Source organism: Simochromis diagramma, unplaced genomic scaffold (genome assembly GCF_900408965.1).
Source record: "Simochromis diagramma unplaced genomic scaffold, fSimDia1.1 OVJJ01000685.1, whole genome shotgun sequence".
In the NCBI taxonomy this organism is placed as follows: domain Eukaryota; kingdom Metazoa; phylum Chordata; class Actinopteri; order Cichliformes; family Cichlidae; genus Simochromis; species Simochromis diagramma.
Window position 1 is genome coordinate 6,346,911 of NW_024387477.1, and position 19,873 is coordinate 6,366,783.

Sequence of the window (19,873 nt, forward strand, 5' to 3'; positions counted from 1 at the left end):
TTTTGAAAAAGGAAGCGTTAGAATGCCCTTGGTGCATATCCTTTACATACAGACTGATGTCTACCACAGCTTTTTTTGAACTACAGATTACATCCTGACATTATGAGAGACAAGAGTCTCCTGAGGTTTGCTGGTAAACTTCAAAAGGCTGAAGTAAAGAAAAAAAAATATTTGATTTGTTTTTTCCAATAAAAGTCCACTGAGCGCAAACACTACAGTTTAAAGTTGAAGACCTAGTGGAAAGAGGGAAAAGGAAGTTCACCAAAAAAAGTACCTGTCTGCGAAGGTCTCTAGTCTTCTTTGTCATTCTATCAATGGCAGTGTTCAGAGCATCGCTTCTGTCCTTTCTTCCCGCCTGAAACATGGAAAAAAGAAGTAATTAGTGAGTAATATAACGGTGACCAGCTCATGTGTCAAAAATCCTGAAAAGTCTTGGGATCAGATCAAATTAAATCAATATCAAACCTAAAATATTAAACAGTCTTGAGTAAATAAAAGGCAAAATGACAAAAATATTCATATCTGTAAATCATCCCTTGCATCTTTTCATTTTTAAACCAACAGGGTAGTTATACAATTTATACTTTAACGTCACCCAAACTCTTCTAGAGCCGACTTGGGTCACCCTGTAGGTGTTACTCTGAAATGAAATGTAATTTTCAACAAGCTTGAGCTATTCTGCTTTGTGGAGCTAATGTTTGGAGATACCAAGTCCAGTTCATTTCTGAAGCCTCCAGTTATTGTTCATTTTGTTCTCCAATAAACACTGACATCCTCCACCGACTCACAGCAAGTAATGCACCGACAGAATACCAGCTAACAATTTAAATTAATAATGTATACACTGAAAGTAAACAGGGCAATAGCCACCATATTGGCTTTTATTTAAAAAAAAAAAAAAAAAGTTTCTTTGCATTATATCAGTGTCATATTTAATGTGCAATGCATCCTCTTACGTGCTTCTGTTGGTTGCAAACTGCTTTTAAAATCCAAAATTTTATTGAAGAGGGGGAAAAAAAAAAAAAGCTACCCAAATCCTTTCAAAGCCTCTCTACCACCACAGCGCTCTTCATGGATATGCTATAAAGACCTGCGCACAACATTAAAAGTAGTCTGATAACAGCCAACGTTTCTAAATCCAATGCACTGTCAAACTTGAAACTGTTTTAAATCATTTTATATTTGTCACATTTGTGATTCTAATTTGATTCAGGGTTAATAATATTACAAGTGCTCATTTTGTTTCATTATTCCCCCTCACTAATTTTTATTACAATGCTGCCCAAGTCCTTTGGTCATTTTGTATTAGAATAAGCCATTTATCTTCAAGCTTTAAAGGCCAACATTAGCTCCCAACTGTGGAAACTGTTGAGAACAAAGTAAGGACTGGATTGGCTATCATAAGGTGACGTAAGTAGAGGTGACTTGTTGCTACACAAAAGCACTGACCAACTTTGGGAAAGTCATAAAGGCCCAAAATCATATCGGTCTTATACATTTAAACCTATGCATCCATTTCTGGTTTAAATAAGTTCTTAGTTGTATCCACACAAGCACTCAGGGGCTGCCTTGCAGTGAACACATTCATAACTACTGAGTAGTTGTAGTAGAGAGATGTTTGATCACATTCTGCAAAGTACAAAAGAAAAACACTGAAAACTTTTAGAAACGCTTGAGAAGATAAAGTGAGAAAGAGTGAAAATTCCCAGATAGTGGAGAGCCATAAAATTAGAGCAAAATTAGATGGACAGGAAAGGTCTGAGTAAAGGCAAAGGACCAGTTGGACTCTGGGCTCTTCTGTCCCTTTATAATGCTTAAATCAACTGCAACGTAACACCATGGATGGCGGTAGCATTGACCTACCCCATCCCCCACTGCCCTATGCCCGTTGGGGGCTTGTGCACACAGTTAGGGGCCATGGAGCTCCACAGCACTAATCCCCTGTGATTTTGTGCTGGCTGGATACAGTGCTGTGGTAGTGCTATAGCCTGCTTTGCCCCAACACTTTCAATCCTATTTCATTCATGCCTAGCCTATATTTCATTTCCACGCCAAGGGGTTCTAAAGCACTTCTTCAGGTGCTCATTATGGAAGCAGTTTCTCTGCAGAATCTTTTATGATAGCCAGGTGAGTATATCCATCTCCTTTAGGACAGATTTAGGAACATCCCGTTCAACAAAAACCCACTAGTGTTTCAATGTAAACAAGAGTCTGCTCTAAGAGTCAAATAATATGCAGTCAATATTATTGCTTTTCAAAGTTCATCTTAGTTGGATTACTTATAAGTTATACATTTATTGAACTTTAAATTATACTTAATGTTTTTCCCCTTTTAAAATTTATTTTTGCAACACGCCAAATTGCCACTAAGCAGACGACACACAGACAGATGGAACATTCCTCTAAGTTCTTAGTATTTTTACATGTTTTCTCCCATTTTGAGGATGCAGGCTAAAATAGATGTGGAAAAATACAGCAACATGCAGGACAAATGACCTGCAAATTCACCGCTAGATAATGATGGGGCTTACTTTTTCTGTGTTCCAACTTAAATTGTGAAGAAACAGAAAATATGGAATTCACCATCACCGCCATCTACAATCAGTGTGCATTGTTACGTGCTTTCATTAAATAACAATGTTTAAAATCCAGATCAGATAAATTTAAGGAAACTGGGGCCGAAGAACCAACTTTGAGGAGGATACCATCTGTTCTTCATACCATTTCTGCTAAGTAGTCTGTCTGATTGCAATTTAATTTGATGCATATACCCCAAAACGCATCTCAACCAAACATTAAATAATGAAGAACTATAGGGACAAGGGATTAAGGAATTTCTCATCACCACGGTTCATTTCACACCTCGACTTTTCAGCTACCTCAGTTTTTCTTCCAAAAAGGGATGAACAGCAAAACAACAATAAACATTTAAAAAACAAAAAACAAAAACCCAACTCTGAAATGCAAACATTTTTCCAACAGAAAATAAAAAAAAAATAATCACAAAATAGCTTAAGGTCAAGTAGATGCATGTTAGCATTAGTAAATTTCAAATCCTTTTAATGCGTCACATGAATGACCCTGTATTTTGCCTTGACCTTTACATTTTAAAAGCTAGCCTAACTTAACTTCAAAGGAGCTGGCAATTGATCACATGCCTGTCCTCAAAAGTTAAAGAACTGCAACCAGGATATGTAAATTTGACACCCTTATGTTAGCACTGATGTAGTAAAACCTGTTTTGCTGTGTTCTCTCTTTTATTTTTTTTAAGGTTTATGTCCCGTGTATACATTTAAACATACAGTCTGCAGAACAGCAGCAATGCGAGACTGAGATTTACAGCTGTGGTTAATTTCAACAGCACGCTGCCGCAACACGTTCAAGATATCAATATTCTGAAGGTGACGAGCCAGTGGGAGGGAAGGGAGATGCAAGAGGGAGGTGGAGGAAGACTAAGGTGCACAAGCACTGTGTATGAGGCAGAGAGCAAGTGACTGAGCAGGAGAGAGTGTGTGTGTGTGTGTGTGTGGGAGAGAAAAAGAGAGAGAGAGAAACAGTAGTGATGATCGACGCCAGGCTGCCACCACTCTGTAGCAGTGAGTGGCTGCAACAAAAAAGCACAGAATAACATCCCTGACTCCCTGCTCTGCTTTTTTCTCTCTCTCTCCCTGCGTCTCAGCTAGCAGACGAGGGCTCCGCTCACAGCTCTGCAGAGGCTATGCTGAGACTGAGCCGGCGTCAGAAGCAAGATCTCTGGCTGCCATCAACAAGTTAGGGTTGGAGGACCACGGCAATGAAAGAGAAGCGCTTGATCTTCAATTAACGGTCTGAGCTGACACCATTGCGGAGGAAAGGAAACAAAAGGGTAAAAAAAAGAAAAAGAAGAAAAAGGGAGAGGGGGGGGGTCTGATCACTGGAGTCGCTCTGGATGCAACTGATCAACTTAAAAAAAATAATTTCTTCAAGGATTCGTGGGCTGGAAAAAAAAGACTCAATCTCTTCTATGAGCTTGGATTTTAAAGGACTAACAAAATAAAAGGAATAAACATCTAGTCGGGACATGGAATTTCATATTTTGTTTGAATTGGGTGGGTTCAGAATTGCTTTATTTCCCAAGAGGCTGATTCCTTTTGTGCTTAATCAAAAGGGCTTTTTCCCTTTGGATTTTTCTTCCATCTGGTTGCTCCAAGAGTCTGCGGAAAAGGACAGTTGAATGCAGCCTCCGATGTGCACAAAAGAATGGGTAAGTTAGCCCCTTTATATGACAGGTCTGGACATGAATAGGGAATACAAGTAAGAGTGAGGGAGGCTGAAGACTAAAAGCTCTTCTGCCTAGTCTATTTACTGCAATGGTCCTTCACGTTTCCTCCTTCAGACAGAAGAGTTGGGAAGACATACATTTTTAACATTTGAATCTTCTAGAAGATCTCATAAGTGAAAAAAAAAAAAAAAAAAAAAAGACTTAAAAGATTTTTTTGAAATTATTTTTTTCCTGAACAGATAACAGATCTATGCTTTTTTCCCCTCCCCTAGAAAAAAGAAAGCATAGAGCACTTGATTAAAAAAAAAAAAAAAAAAAACTAAAAAAAAAAAAAGAATGACAATATTAAGAAAGAAAATTATGCTCGAATGAATAGCACAAAATGTGGACCAAAACAGGCTTAATATAAATGGTAAGGGAGAGGAGAAAAAAAAAAAAAAAGTCTGCCTTATGTATGCAGCTGATCATTAGAAGCCTTGCTGAGAAAATGACATCTCCATTAAACCGAATCTCAAGGGTATCATGTTTACATACACTGTTAAAGTTGCCAATGTAAAATACCTTAGCAGCTATATGTAAGGACAAGACAGAGCGTACACAAAAAAAGCATAACTGCCAGCATGAATTAGTAATAAGTACTCTGCAGAGATTAGCTTTCCCGCCCCACAGTTCATTTTCTTGTCTTTGAACCCACCCAGGTTTCCATTCAAGGTGGCCATTGGTGGGACCTGCACCAGCGGCTCTGTCTGTGATCAGCATGCTCCTAGCGTGCCTGCTGTCTCCTGCGTTGTGCACAACCTGCCCTCAAAAATGCCGCTGTGAGGACCTGCAGTTTTACTGCGACACCCAGGGGCTTAAGGCACCCCCAGATGGTGTGGACAAGGGAGCCCTGGGGCTGTCATTACGACACAATAGTATCACTGAGCTCAGCCCTGATCAATTCTATGGTTTCAGCCAGCTCACTTGGCTACATCTAGACCACAACCAGATTACCACAGTACAAGAGGATGCCTTTCAAGGGCTCTATAAACTGAAGGACCTCAATTTGAGCTCCAATCGTATCACCAAGTTGCCCAACACAACCTTCATCCACCTCATCAATCTTCAGATACTGGACCTGTCCTTCAATCAGATGACTGCTTTGGAGCCAGAACTGTTTCACGGACTGAGGAAGCTCCAGATACTCCACCTCCGCTCTAATTTACTTCGCACCACACCTGTTCGGGCATTTTGGGACTGCCGTAGCCTGGAATATCTGGGCCTAAGCAGCAACCGTCTCCGAAGCCTGGCACGAAATGGATTTGCTGGGCTCATCAAGCTTAAAGAGCTCCACTTGGAGCACAATCAACTGACCAAGATAAACTTGGCCCATTTCCCTCGCCTTGTTGCCCTTCAATTTCTATACCTACAATGGAATAAGATCAGCAACGTAACATGTGGCATGGAATGGATCTGGACCACGCTGGAGAAGCTGGACCTCACAGGAAATGAAATTCGTGTCCTGACCCCTGATGTGTTTCAAACGCTGCCAAATTTAAAAGTTTTGCTGCTGGATAACAACAAACTGAGTAGCCTGGATCCCCAAGTCTTGGATATGTGGCAGTCTTTGGGTATGATTGGGCTGTCCAGCAACCTTTGGGAATGTACCAAAAGGATTTGCTCTCTTGCCACTTGGCTAAGCACCTTTAAGGGAAGGTGGGAGCATTCTATCCTCTGCCACAGTCCTGAATATGCCCAAGGTGAGGAGATACTAGATGCCGTTTATGGATTCCAACTTTGTCAGAATTTTTCAGTACCAGTCGTTCAGACCATTAGTACAACAACAGACGCTACTACAGCTGCAGAGATCACAAGCTCCTTGTTTGGAATTATGCAGCCGACCCCCACACCGGACTATGCAGAGGATTTTGGGAGCTTTACCACAGTCACTACCACAACAATCACAACACAAACATCACGCACTGCTCAAGCTACTACTGCTCCATTGGAAGAGGCAGCTGTAACAGATGACTTCGCAACTGCAGACAACACTGTTATGACTCAAAGGGTTATCATGGGAACTATGGCCCTTCTTTTTTCATTCTTTTTCATCATTTTTGTTGTCTATATCTCACGGAAGTGCTGCCCTCCTACCCTGCGTCGGATACGCCACTGTTCGGCTATTCAGAACCGCAGACAGATGAGGACCCAGCAACGACAGCCTATGGCAGACCTAGCTACGCAGGTACCCTATAATGAGTATGAGCCCAGCCATGAAGAAGGGGCACTCGTGATCATCAACGGCTACGGGCAGTGCAAGTGTCAGCAGCTGCCTTACAAAGAGTGTGAAGTATGAACTCTTATTTATTAATAGAGCATATGGTTTGTCATTTGACCATTTCAGATGATACAGGGTTTGATTTTTTTTTTTCCAGTTTATGTAAAAAGCATAATTTCTACAAGTGAGATTTGAGAATATGTGAGAATGCTACAATGGCAGAGGTTGGCCAGTTACGGGACGTTGTAGAGATAGTCACAAATTTATTTTTATATGAATGCAAGGTTGTTCATATCAGGCAGGGGCAATCATTTTAAAGAAGAAAATTGTAAACTGTGAGATCTGTCTCCACCACTGTCTCTATATTCTGCAGCACAGAGAAACTACTTTGCCAAGTGGCCCTCTGCTAACAGAATACATTAAGGGAAGATGTGATTTATGTATTTTCTTTTAAAAAGTAAATATTTGAAATGCTGTTTCTAACTACACCATAGGCAGTCCAAGCCAAACATTCAATCACTGGGGCAAATGAACAGAACCAATTATCAAAACATTTTGTTTTGTAGCTTTGTTTTGAGAGAACTATAATACATTAAAGGGCACTAAGACCAAACTCAAATTATGAATTATAACTGTAAAGTAAATGTCATCATTGTTATGTTATAAATAAAGAAATCATCTGTTACGGATAGAAGAATCCTGAAATTCTATTGAGTAATCACTTATGACATTACGTTTATCAAATCTGACATGGTTCCACGGTTTCCCACCAAGAATACATTTGGGTTGCCAAACTCAAATAACAGAAAACAAAAAGAAGAAGGAGAGGCTGTATTTAGTAAGAATGAGATTTTGTTTTATTTCTAAAAAAAAATTTGGATTTCCTCCAAAGAAACATTTCTGTGTGGAAATGCAACTAAAAGTGTGGACTGAGAATGGAGAATTTATGTTCAATTATATAAATTGGAGAAATTACCTCTTTAATCAGACGTTACCCCCGTAAATGAAAAGCTGTTTTGCAGCTGACTCAAGTTAATAGATGTTTGAGCTCCCACCCACGAGGGCTCAACACCACAAATAAATTCTCAATCTGTGGGACAGACTGAACAACTGTGATTAACTTCCAACACACTACACTGCTTAGGAAAAAAACTCATGGATGTCAGCCTCACCCTAGACATGGAAAATGATCTACAATGATCTGTACATGGATTCTCCATTTTCAACTGCCATACAAACTGTGACCATAATATTTCCAACAGCTTTAGGTGTTGATTACAATTAACTGATGAGCTATATTATACCAGGATCAATATACAGACAAGCTAGAGTGAGGGTAGCAAGTGACAAACTGTAACAAACAGCTCAAATGCCAGACAGGAGCGCATTTTATTCTAAATACAAAACCCCAGTAGCCTGTGCTCTTTACTGCTTACACACTAATAAGTCCTGACAGGCTCAAGATTGAACCAATTAAAGCAAGGCAAAATGAACTTAATATTCTGTCACCCACACCAGTGATCTAGAAACATTTAGTCATGCTACCACTGAAAAATAATACAGTATAGTAATCCTTGTGACCAAAAATCATGTGTGAATATTTTTTTTAAGGTTTTGTTCTTGTTAGCGAAAAATGCATTTCAGGTCCTAGGTTAGCACTCGAACGTGTCAAGTTAAACTGCGGTCAATACCCTGAGAGCAAATGGAGATCCAGTGATAAGCAAACAGCAAGCCTGGGTCAGGACACATTTGTATGCAGCAGGGGGAGGATGTGCATTAGCATCAGACTAAAGCTGCTGCAGTAGCTTCGCACTTCTTTGTGTTCAATTTAGTAGTGGGGGTAGGGTGAAAGAGTGGGGCTGAGAGGAATAGATAGGACGATGAAGACCGAGTTTAACAATGGGGTTATGTCTTTTTCTTAAAAATTCCGAGCATCCTTATGGGCAAGTAAAAGTAGTAGAGAATGGAATGACAGAATGACAGCACCTTAGGCATGAAATGTACACTGACCAGAGTAGCAGCAACTTCACAGCTAATCAAGTGTTGAGCAGTCCAATGTTTGAACACTGTAAAATTCAAGTACTCAGCGATTTTACGATATTCTTATCAATTCCTAGGACTAGTATTTTAACTCGTGTTTACTAAAGTCTGCAATTAGTGATGACAAGATGCAGCACTTTTAAGTGAGACGTCTGGTTTTCAACAATTAGGGTGCAGTTCATTGGCTGATGCCCCCTATAGGTAAGGAGGAGGTACCATTTGTGGGTTTGTCTTTATATTGAGCTTGTCAAAATTTGGCTTCACACTCAAATGAATGCTTGCGTGTCAACGTGTCTCAGCACATGCTCATAGGATGCCTAAAACAACTTAAAGTGCTTTTGTAAACCAAAAATTGTTACACTTCATGTCTGAATTGAATGAAAGCATTGCATACACTGATCATATTTTTAAAAGTCAAGCACCTCCATTTTCTAATTTAAGTCGTTTCCAGCTTAGCACTGCTTTAACTATTGCCCTTCTAATCTGTCTTGCATGTTCAAGAGTCAAAATTCAGTTGAATATTTCCTAATCTCATTCAGCAAACTTTATGGGGAGACTTCGTTTTTGATAACACCAAGTATGGGGATGTATATGGAATTCCTATGAAGTTCTGTCCATCATTAGACATTTCACTGTTTAATACTACAGTTGTACCAAGTGACTGAAAATCCACAAATTTGTAGAAATATGCATCCCTTTGCACTCTGGCTCTTTGTAATCTGTTTTTGTTTCCTCTTGTCATCCTCTAGCCCTTGTTCCCACCCTGCCTAAAAAATAAAAAAAATGGAAAATAGAAAAAAAAAAGAAAAAAAAAAAAAAAAGCAGCACCAATCCCCTCTAACCCAACCTCTTTGTGCAAAATGAATGCTTTTCTCTTCCCATTTTCCTTTTGTATTGTAATATGTACAATTTCATATCTGTATAGTGGATAAGATGTGCCAAACTGAAGAAAAAAAAAAAAAAAAGAAAAACAAACATTGTCCCCTCAAAACATATATTTTTTAAATAAAATGATTATAATTTACAAGGTGTTTGCCAACTGATGGATGCTCACAACTTGGTTTGATCTGTAATTGCACTTTAGTGCAGTGTATAAATCATGATACTGCAAAACTCTGAACATCAACAAAGTGAAATTCAACACTTGTTGACATTCAAGGATATTGTTTAAATATTTATGATTTTAAAAATTCAATTTTTTTTGCTATGCAGATTCGTGTTTATGGGTACATTCAAAAGTTAATTAACTTTTACTTTACCACAAGCTATAGGAAGCCAAGGCCATCTGTACAAATAGCTGGTTTTTTTGTTGTTGTTTAATAGAAGAGCAAATAGTGAAAAATCTACAAACTAACACTGCAATGAATAACCAGTAATTAAGCTATTAAAGCATTTCCAGTCTTATGCAAGACTGAATTGTTGAGAATATTAACTGCACCAAATTCGTGATTTTGCATCGACACTGGTCCTATGTGATTAAATGCCCAAAATTAAATGACCGATATATAAGCACTGCAGTTACAGATAATGATCATCAGATAACACCAGTAACATCCAGTATTGTCCATTTTTCTTGGATGTCAGAGCAAAAAACTAAAGATTAACTTTGGAATTAGAAACTCTGTGACAATGTCATATTTACTTACATGGAGAAAATCAAAACCACAAATTAAGACTTCACACTTTGTGTGGGCTAACAGATTGTAGGCAACATTAATGGCATGGGTGTTTCATTTTTCTTAGTTTTTACAAGTGACATTTATAAACAGTACTACTGTCTTTGAGTCTAGTTTCAGATTCAACTTTCAGATGAAAGAAAAAAAGTAGTAGATATAATTCATCAACGCAAAAAAAGTCTTAAGCTTCTATGTGCAAAAGATACAAAAAAAAAAAACTATCAAAGTGAAACATTCACACAAGACACAGTAAAGAAATTTACATAAAAACAACTAAAACAACAGAAAAGACTTTGTTTTATTATTTCAGTGTCCATATTTTTTTCTACAGTTGTATAACACTCCAGTAAATACAGTTATTGGCTATCTAACCTCTGGATTTTCAAGCCACTCTCTAAATCTCTGCTTAGTGCAAGTATTACTTCCACTGCAAACAACAAATCCAATATTGTTTTGATTTTAGACAGACTGAGTACTTTAATCCAGACAACTTCCAGATTTTTGGATGATTAAATAGAGTACAAACTGAACTCTACCATGTTTGTTCTCACTCACTGACTGCTCTAAAACAGCTAACTGAAAACAAAATAATAACATAAACACCTGACAGGTATTTGTTCAAGAAACTTTCCATAATTTACATATTTCTAATCATATTTTTAGTGCGCACTTGTGTTATATTATGTAGAAATTATAAAAGTGGCTATAAAAGCCATTTTCTTCATGCAACTATTTCATCTGAGGATTGAAATAACCATCCAAAAAAACAAAAAAAAACAAACAAAAAAACCCCCCCTCTAACCTATGATCTTACATTTGTCAGAAGGTTCAGATAATAAATAACTACAAGAGCCATTTCAATTTTACCTGCTCTTTTCTGATGAGGTCTACAAAAAGCAAGCTTCCGTAATTAACCTGGAGGGTGTACCCAAGTGAGCAAGGCACAAAACTGACGAGTCTGACAGCACGGCTTCGGCAGTGTGGTTCAAGGACTCAGAACCCATGTATGTTTCAGGTACTCATTAGAAGACCTCCAATAAATCTAGAAAATGCTTACTGACACATTGATCAGGACTCATCAGCATATAACCGCTAATGTATCTATTGCTTAAATTTAAAGCCATTCTCCAAGGATATCACTGGTGAGTCCTAGCAAAAACAATTGAGAATTACAAACCAATAGACATGCTTGAATATTTAGCCTAATAAATTAAAATCCAATTCAAACTTAGAACAGCACTTTTATTCACAAAAACCTATGGCCGCCATGTTACCATATTACAAAATATCCCAGACCCAGCAAGTCTGCCACTGCTGTCATAACCAGAGAGAAATGGTCCAACATCAGGCCTGTTTTAAGTAAACAGCAAAAATTCCAACTCCCGCCTAATCAAACCATGTTTTCTACAAACAAACACCAACGTTGCTTACACCACTTAAACCATCTGGTACTTAACTGAGGGGTAAGCTTTGTTTTCTGAAAGGTACCTAAGCCCTTAGTTTTAAAGCTATAACTTTTTCTGTATGCAATATACATGTTCTTCGCAGTCTGTTTAGGTTTTAGATTCAACTATAGTTCCAAGATACAGGCACTCAAAGACAATGGCCTTACCTGGCTAATAACTGGATTCCACATTCTCAGTTAAATCCATTTTAAGATGTGCCACTTTGGCTCTGAGGCAGCCACCTCTCTACGTAGACGGACACCAGTCCTTCTCAATCTCAACAGTAAAGGAACATTAGTTTTGTATTTGAAAGTGTTTGAAACTTAGAACAAGGAAAGAAATGAAGGCTTCTTAATTTGATCTTGTCACTTAACAGTGTATTCACAGCTAGAGTTGTAACTCTGTGTCCCCAAAAAAAAAAAAAAAAAAAAAAAAAAGCAGTATTGAAAGAAAACATTTAAACTGATGTACAGTCATTGAAAATGTTATGGTGCTAAATATGAGTCTACCTTAAGAACAACTACCATCAGAAGGACCATCTGCATGCTTAAGCTGTTGCGTCAGTATATTACACTTATAAATTGTTTCCTCAGCTCTCAAGTGACCAAGAAAGGGACATGGCAAAAGGTCAAAAGTTGACACAGAAATTTGTAATCTGAATTAATACAAATATATTAATATACAGACAAAGCTTGTCACAGCTGCCAGCAAATTATTTAAAACAAACTGTCTAATGCAGTTCACAACACACCCTGTTAAAGAAAGGGTGTATCTCATTTACCTGACAGCAAAGCTAATCAAATAGCTTGGAATTCACCAGCAAAAGATCACCCCATCAATGAAATGTAGCCTGAAGGGCTTTTACTGACGGACCAGTGTTTTATGGAGGCTGTAAATACAGAAAAGCCTTTGGGACTCCAAATCTTTCCCCTGTTACATTGTGTGGAGTGCAATTTGTTTTAATTATTCATTGAGATGAGATTACAAATAGATAAACTGAAATGCTTTCACACAAGTGTTTCAAAGAAAAAAAACCAAACAAAAAAAACCAAACAAAAAAAATAAATAAAATAAAATCAAAAACCCTGTCACTCTCCCACCCCAATATTTTTGGTAAAAACAGTTTATAATAATCACAACCTCTGGGTACAATATCAAACACAATCTTTGTGTTTTAAATATGTCCAAACAAAATCCTCATGTAAAATGTCAATCAATATCCTCATTAGTGTTGTGAACTTGTTATTAACACACACCCTATAAGGGTACCAGGTAAGGCGGGTACATGGCACAAGATACAAACCTAAAAAGTATTTAAAATGAGAGGCACGCACAGTGTAAGAATAAAACAAAATTCATTTTAGATGCCCAAGGCAAGAAAACAGCAAGACTTACGGAAAGAGTGAGGCACTAAGAAAAGAGGGCACAAGCAGGAAGACTGAAACTGCAAAAGAAAGTGAAACAGAACTCAGCAAGGAGAAGGCAGAGTGTGGGAAGAGAGCTACACCAAAAACCACAAGCAAGGAGGACAAGTTGGGTTCCACTACATTGGCCAGGTATGTCTTTTTTGCCTAAGGTGAAAATGATAATATATCCTATCCAGTTGAAGAAATTTAAAGGTCAGTAGCTGTGTATGTCAAAACAAGCAAGTGTCACTCTCCAATGTGAAATGAAACCCTGACAGATGCAGAGAACAAGGGATGCATTATTAATAAAAAGTGGCAGAAACAGTTGCACTCGACACGTGCCATGCCAAACTGTCATGGCAATATGGAATAATTGAGGTCACACTATGTGGCAGTGCTGGGGCGACATTCCCCCCACCCACCTTTCCACTTCACTGGCTGAGTAGACAAGCTCTAGTCTTATTAAATGATCATCATTAGCATTGCCCTTACAATTTCTACTCTGGGAACACGAAAAAAGAAAGACACTTGGACATATCCAAGTGATTCATCCGCATAATGTGCTTGATACATTTAGACATCTGTAGCTAGTGCATCCCAACTTTTCTATTCACTTAGTTCCATAAAATATATATAGCTCAAATTTATAAAAGTCAATACAACTTGTATAAAGTGCCTGCTGTATACAAGATAAACAAATATTAAATGGTGTTCAAATCAGCTCATAATTTCAACTGCTCCTCGAATAACTCTCATGGTTGAACAAACAAATGAAACAAACAATAAATCACCTGCTGTGAATGTGTATAAAAGGCACAGTTTGAAAAGCTCAAAAACAGACCTAAACAGAACATTAAAAAAAAAAATGCTTATCAAAACAACTTTAATATAAACCAAGCTGGCTTTGAAACAAAATGTAACACAAAACCTGCTTTCTAGACAACATACCAATTGTCATTATCTATCCAGCCCTTTTCCATATAAAAATGATCAAGATAGATTTTTAAGAGGGTATTCAAAGTACTTTTTTTTTTTTTTTTTAAATTATCGCTTTAATATATTGTTGCAGCATGCCGCAGCCAGATCATTTGTATATTACTACTGGGGGTTGTACAACTTGTAATATGCCTAATTAAACAAACCTACACAAAACGTAATGAAAAAGATTAACAAAAGCATTTTTGTTTCATGGCCTAAGGGATGAGGAACACACTAGCACATAAATGCAAGCTCCAGAATTTGATTCTTGGCCACTGCTGTTAGCACATTTTAAGCTCAAAGCAACTCAAGTCGTACAACAAAGTATAGTACAACAACCCTACACTGAACAATTAATTATACTCCAAGTTAAATCCTTTCAACAAAACCTAAGATTCAATGTTTGAGTTTTACTATACGATACTAGGAAATCTTTGAGTCAGAAGGAGTGCAGGAAAAAGAAGAAGAGGGGTAAACAAGTTGTAGCTAGAGGGTATGAAGAAACATAAGGGATGGGAATGAATGAGTTAGGAGTCTTTCCAACACCATGAGCTGTGAGTGTAAACCCATATGCTGTAATGGCTACATACTGTTTATTGACTTTCACTGCTTCATCTGCATTCAAAATGATCTACAGTTAAAAATCAAGGACATCGCGTAGCAAGGTTGTGCCAAGCATAGGCCTACACTGATGTCTTTCAGGGAGGCAGTCTTTTTCTTGCCTAAACCACATATTATTATCTCTCTGTCTTGGAATAATTTGACACATCCTCAAACAAGTGTGGTTTGTTTAGATGCTTAAGATTCATAACAAACATCTACCACAGCTTTAAAGGCACCATTCTTAGAGGCTAAACTACACCATTAAAGCACACTGTGGACAATGACACATTATGCTTCTCATCTGTTGTTTTCATTTGGCCAAATGAGTGGTCATACACCCATCATGTCCACTTATCATCACCATGCTGATGAGTGGTGTTTCTCTGTAAATCTAACATCTCAAGTCATACAGGGTAACATGACTGGCATGGATGAGTCCAGTGAAGTGGAAAAGTCATTTTGAAGCAAATCAGAGATGCTTCATGAGTGTCTTGAACCTTAAAATAAACTGAACGTGTTGTGGATGGACAACGAGTGCAAACCATGACTGCAATTCTTGAGGCTAGAATAAGAGAAAATGACATTCAAACTTAGTTGACCCACAACTGCTAATTTTGTCAATGTCCAATGGAAACAAATTTTGAGGCAAACCTGATCTGCAATCAAATGCGCTCAGCCTGGGGGCACGCCATAATACACACACACACACACACACACACACACACACGATGTTGCAGTAGTTTGCAATCATGAAACTTAGCTCCTGGTTTTGACTTCTTCCCCTCTTACATAACAGCATTTATGTGGCGGTATTCATCCAGCTTCTGAGCTGGTTGCTGTGTGCAGATTTGCATGTACATACAAAACATGTCTTATCACTGGATTAATGTGACATCAGCACTTGTGGAAAAGTCTTCCTTTTGAAGGATAAAAATCAACAGTTTTTGCCATTAAGGCATCTTTTTTTTTTAATATTAGATACTTCCCCAAAGGCAAGTGAACTCTAAAAAAGGTTGTGCTCTTGGTCTTTATATGTCCACTGAATCCTTAAAATTCTAAACAGATTTCACAGGAATGGCATGCAGGGCCAAGGCCAGGTATAAATATTACTTTTTGTTACAGACAGAATAGTAATTTTAGCATTTAATAAATCAGCAGGCTCAGTTCTCACATCCAGCAATGGTGGGTGAAGTAACTGCTGGTAATGGCTGAAAAATCAACTTCTCAACTTTGAGGCAAGCAACTAAAGCAGCTACCAATGAGAGCACAGGATACAGTAGATTGACATGACAAGGTAGTAAATATATTAGGGGGTCACCAAGGCAACTTGGAGCTTGGAATGTCCACTAATGACCAACCATCAGTGACCAAGAAATGACCATCAAGCAAATAGTTTCCTGTGTGGACTGGGCTTAATTGTCTCTAGCTTGGTCATTATGCTCTGCAATATTTAGTATTGTAATTTTTCTCATCCTTTCAATATGTGTATAGACTTTCCTAAGTCTTTTCTTTCCGCTGAATTTCAGAAACAAATAACTATTCACACTAGAATCTGTTATCTAGTCACACTAGAACCTGATCGGATTCACAGCCGAATCCGATCAGGTTGCTACACCTGTCTAATCAAGTGTTCTCCTGTACCAACCCACTCTGCTTGTTCTGTATTTTTATTTTTCCCCCTCCATCACATTTATTCTGTCTTAAGTGACTGATGGGAATGAAAGCCATGTAACTAGTACTTCAGTTTAAAAAGTTGTTCACCACAACAAGAAATATTGAGTAAGACCACGTTTCGCAATTTAGTTTATATATTGAGTACTATACTCAATATATAAGCAAGGTCAAGGATTAGCTATGTAATCACTTACATAATCGAATTAATTGTCACTGACAGTTATGTGTTTGTATTGGTGTGCCTGCAAGTGGAACCGATTATGTAAAGACTCACATATTACACTCACACAAAGTCAAATGTTAAGAGTTTAACTCAATCCATGCTAGAATGAATTGTGTTTGTAGTCCGTTGCACAACCTTTGACCTTAGAAAATTGTTCTGCCTACAATAAAGAAGATGGGAGGAGATAACATGACAAGAAAACAAAACTGAAAACAGACTTACATTGCCCATATACTCAGACAGAAGGTCCTGGAGAGCCTGGCGCACAGAATTGCATTCGGCCACAATGCGCTCCCTGCGGTCATCACGTGTGCATGAAGAGTCAGCCATGAGGGCAGCACCACTGATGATGCTCTCAAGGCGCTCCTCCAGGGAAGGGCGGAAGCGCTCCTCGCTGAACGCCAGGGGGTCCACAATGATTTGTTTCTGTAAAGAAAGGGTCAGAGGGAAAATTACACAGGGAGCAAAAAATGCACAGTCATCATGGTACACTGATCTCTCCTTCACAAAGCCCAGAGTAACAAGAAAGGAAATGACTGAACTGACTGACTGAGGTGAGGTGGAAAACCAGAAGGGAGGAAAGTGCCATGTTGTCTTTTTTTTTTTGTCTCTGTACACCCCGAACAACAACTTCCTTTTTTAGCGCCTTTCAAAGGCAGTGTTACAAAGTGCTTTCCACATGGCAAAGAATAAAACAGATGTGTCCAACCAGTAAAGTTCATGGAATATGTGTAGTGATTAAATTCCTCTATCTACACCAATTTACGCCAGTATTCCCCACAACGCCAAATTCTATCCCGACTTTATGGCTTTAATAACGGCCACAAAAGTGTTTTTTGCAGAACATTATGAGCTAATAATATTTTTATGTTAAGCTCTTATATCTGGCTGAAGCCTGTTGAGTGATTTTTGATTTACACCTGACACAAGTTCACTTTAGTGGTCCCTGTTAAGGTGTTTACAGTTCAAAAAAAAGGAAACTGGTCAAACATTTAAAGTACTAAACCTTGGGGTAAAGAATAATGCAGTCTCCAATTGAACAAATACAAACCAGTGAGTATATACAAAGCTGCATATACTCGCTGAGCAAAATTCAAATCTCTTCATCACGACCCACTCTATAAGATGCTGAAATAAATTAATGTAAACTGAAAACAGAGTAGTTTCCAGCAGTAATACAATAAGAGGCCTGGTGTGACTGAGGCTTTTTATAGAGCTTGTCTGGAACTGTTGTTATCTGAGTGTATCCAGAAATTGTAATGAGACTGGCAATTCTAAGATTTTGGCAACAGGCAGTTATTTGTAAAATGGTCTGTAGTCCATGAAAGCATGGCTAAGTTTTTTGGGGGTTTTTTCTTCACTGACAGTCCACCCTCCTGCATTGTCTCTCAAACTCAAAGATGGTTTATTTTTGTTGTGGTGGAAGGGCAGCAGTATCAAAGGTAACGTTAAAGCCACAAAAGGAAAAAAAACCTGTATTAAACATCAGAAATTGTAAAACAAATCTTCAGGGTTAATGATTATCCGGGACAAAGTGAAAGTAACTTTTGCTGTCAATTTAAATACACTGCTTCAAGTTAAGCAGGTAATAATGATAAAGTCGAATATACATTCTCTCTCTCTCTCTCTCTCCAAAGCAACATGTCCTGGTTTAAAATGGTCCTACCACAAATGGTGAAGAAAATAAATTCTCAGAAAAGGCCACACTTCACATAGTTAAACACACTCTGCTAAAAAGCCATCAGGTTCCCACACAGAAAAATAAAATGGCTTATTTAAAAAAAAAAAACAAAAAAAAAAAAAAAAAAAAAAAAACCCACCTAATTTAGGGATAAAGAATTTAAGAAAATAAGGCACTGGCAAGGAAAATGGTTTAAATGGTGTAATTTAAGGCATTTAAAACAGGCTGAGCCTCCACTGTACAGTTTAACCCTGGGGTGGATATACCTTTTGCAGGTTCTTCATGGGAAAACCAAGTTGCAAAATGTAACCTAAATGTTGTTTCTAGTGTAATAAAAACAGTAACAGTAGAGTTTGTGATTGAGAACCCCATTAATTTATTAGCTAAAGAATTGAACACAGTAGCAGATGAACCTGAACGACTGGTGACGACTTAAACCTTAGGTTGAGAACTGCTGCAAGGTGCCTTGTTTTGAGTATTTTCTCTCCTTTCAAGTTCAAACCATGCAGCAACCATTTGTGCATTACTGAAGGGAGCATAGTCATCCTGGAAGAAATCGCTTTCATCATAGTTGAAATGCTTTGTCTTGGGACGAAGATGACATTTATTTTTTGCAGTGACTTTTTTCCACCATGTCATATATCTTGTCTTAGAAACTGTATTAAATAAACGCCTGTTTGATGTTTTTTAACCTGAGACATACTAAAGTAAAAGAAGAAAGGGCTCCTCCAATTAATTTTGTTTAGGCACTGCTCGTTTTTCTTAATTTAAGCTTGATTATGTTCAAGTAAGGTTTCAAGTTTTTGTTTTTGTTTTTTGTTTTTTGTTTTTTTAAATCAAACAGCAGTTGAAAAACAGTTTCCAACTGTTTTAGGCATGTGCCATGCTTGCCCAAAAATATCTCAGAAAAGGGTGTGGCAAAAAAAGTTCCTTGACAAAGAAGAAGGAAAACAAAAACTGCTGTGATATGTGCCTATAGACCAATTTCCACAGGCTGTATTTTTTGCCGTCTCAGTATATATTTTCTATACAAGTCCAATGAACGTCAGCACTTACAAAGTCCTTAGCGCAAAAAGGCCGTCAGCATAGGGATTTCTTTTTCCCCTCCTCACTGTGCTCACAGCGTTCTTTGTTATAAATAGTTCAATTTTTGAAACACTGCTGCCCTCAACAATGTCACTTGCCTCTCAACCAAAGTCAAGAAGGTTTACAATATTAACACTGTAAATATTGATGGACTGAACTCAAGTAACCAAAAACAGGACATCATCGATACTTCCAGCGCAAAAAAGACAAACCAAAAAAAAAAAAATATTTTCTTTTTAATTAAATCAGATATTCCATACTTTTCCATGCAACTGTACAACTTTCTTTTCTTTCAAGTATTAGTTGGGTAGCATTTATCGCTCATCTCAGTCTAAGAGGTGCTCCAGTAACCCACACTTTTTTCCATATATCTGTAGGACAAGGGAGCCAACTTAAACGTTTCACTTCACATGGGTAAATCTGCTGAGAAAGGCTGCTGGTGGTGACTGCGGAGGGTTAAGGTATCAATACAACGTTTGTGACAGTCTAAGACAGCCAACTTACTCGGGGAGAAATGAACTCTGCAATACTGCTGCAGATGCC

The 19,873-nt window shown here is 38.0% G+C and overlaps 2 protein-coding genes across 2 annotated transcripts in view; one reads left to right on the forward strand and one right to left on the reverse strand.

Annotated features, from left to right (window-relative positions):
- ctnna1 (catenin (cadherin-associated protein), alpha 1) overlaps positions 1-19,873 on the reverse strand; it is a 77,526-nt gene that overhangs the window by 38,316 nt on the left and 19,337 nt on the right. The window contains exons 7-8 of the mRNA XM_040016077.1: positions 16,786-16,989; positions 275-355 (exon numbers count right to left, since the gene is read on the reverse strand). Of these exons, the coding sequence (XP_039872011.1) occupies positions 275-355; positions 16,786-16,989 (285 nt within the window). The remainder of the gene's footprint in view (positions 1-274; positions 356-16,785; positions 16,990-19,873) is intronic.
- Positions 3,567-7,662, forward strand: lrrtm2 (leucine rich repeat transmembrane neuronal 2). The gene is made up of 2 exons (XM_040016078.1): positions 3,567-4,243; positions 4,960-7,662. The coding sequence occupies exons 1-2, from the start codon at positions 4,240-4,242 to the stop codon at positions 6,594-6,596; spliced, it is 1,641 nt and encodes a 546-aa protein (XP_039872012.1). The 5' UTR covers positions 3,567-4,239; the 3' UTR covers positions 6,597-7,662.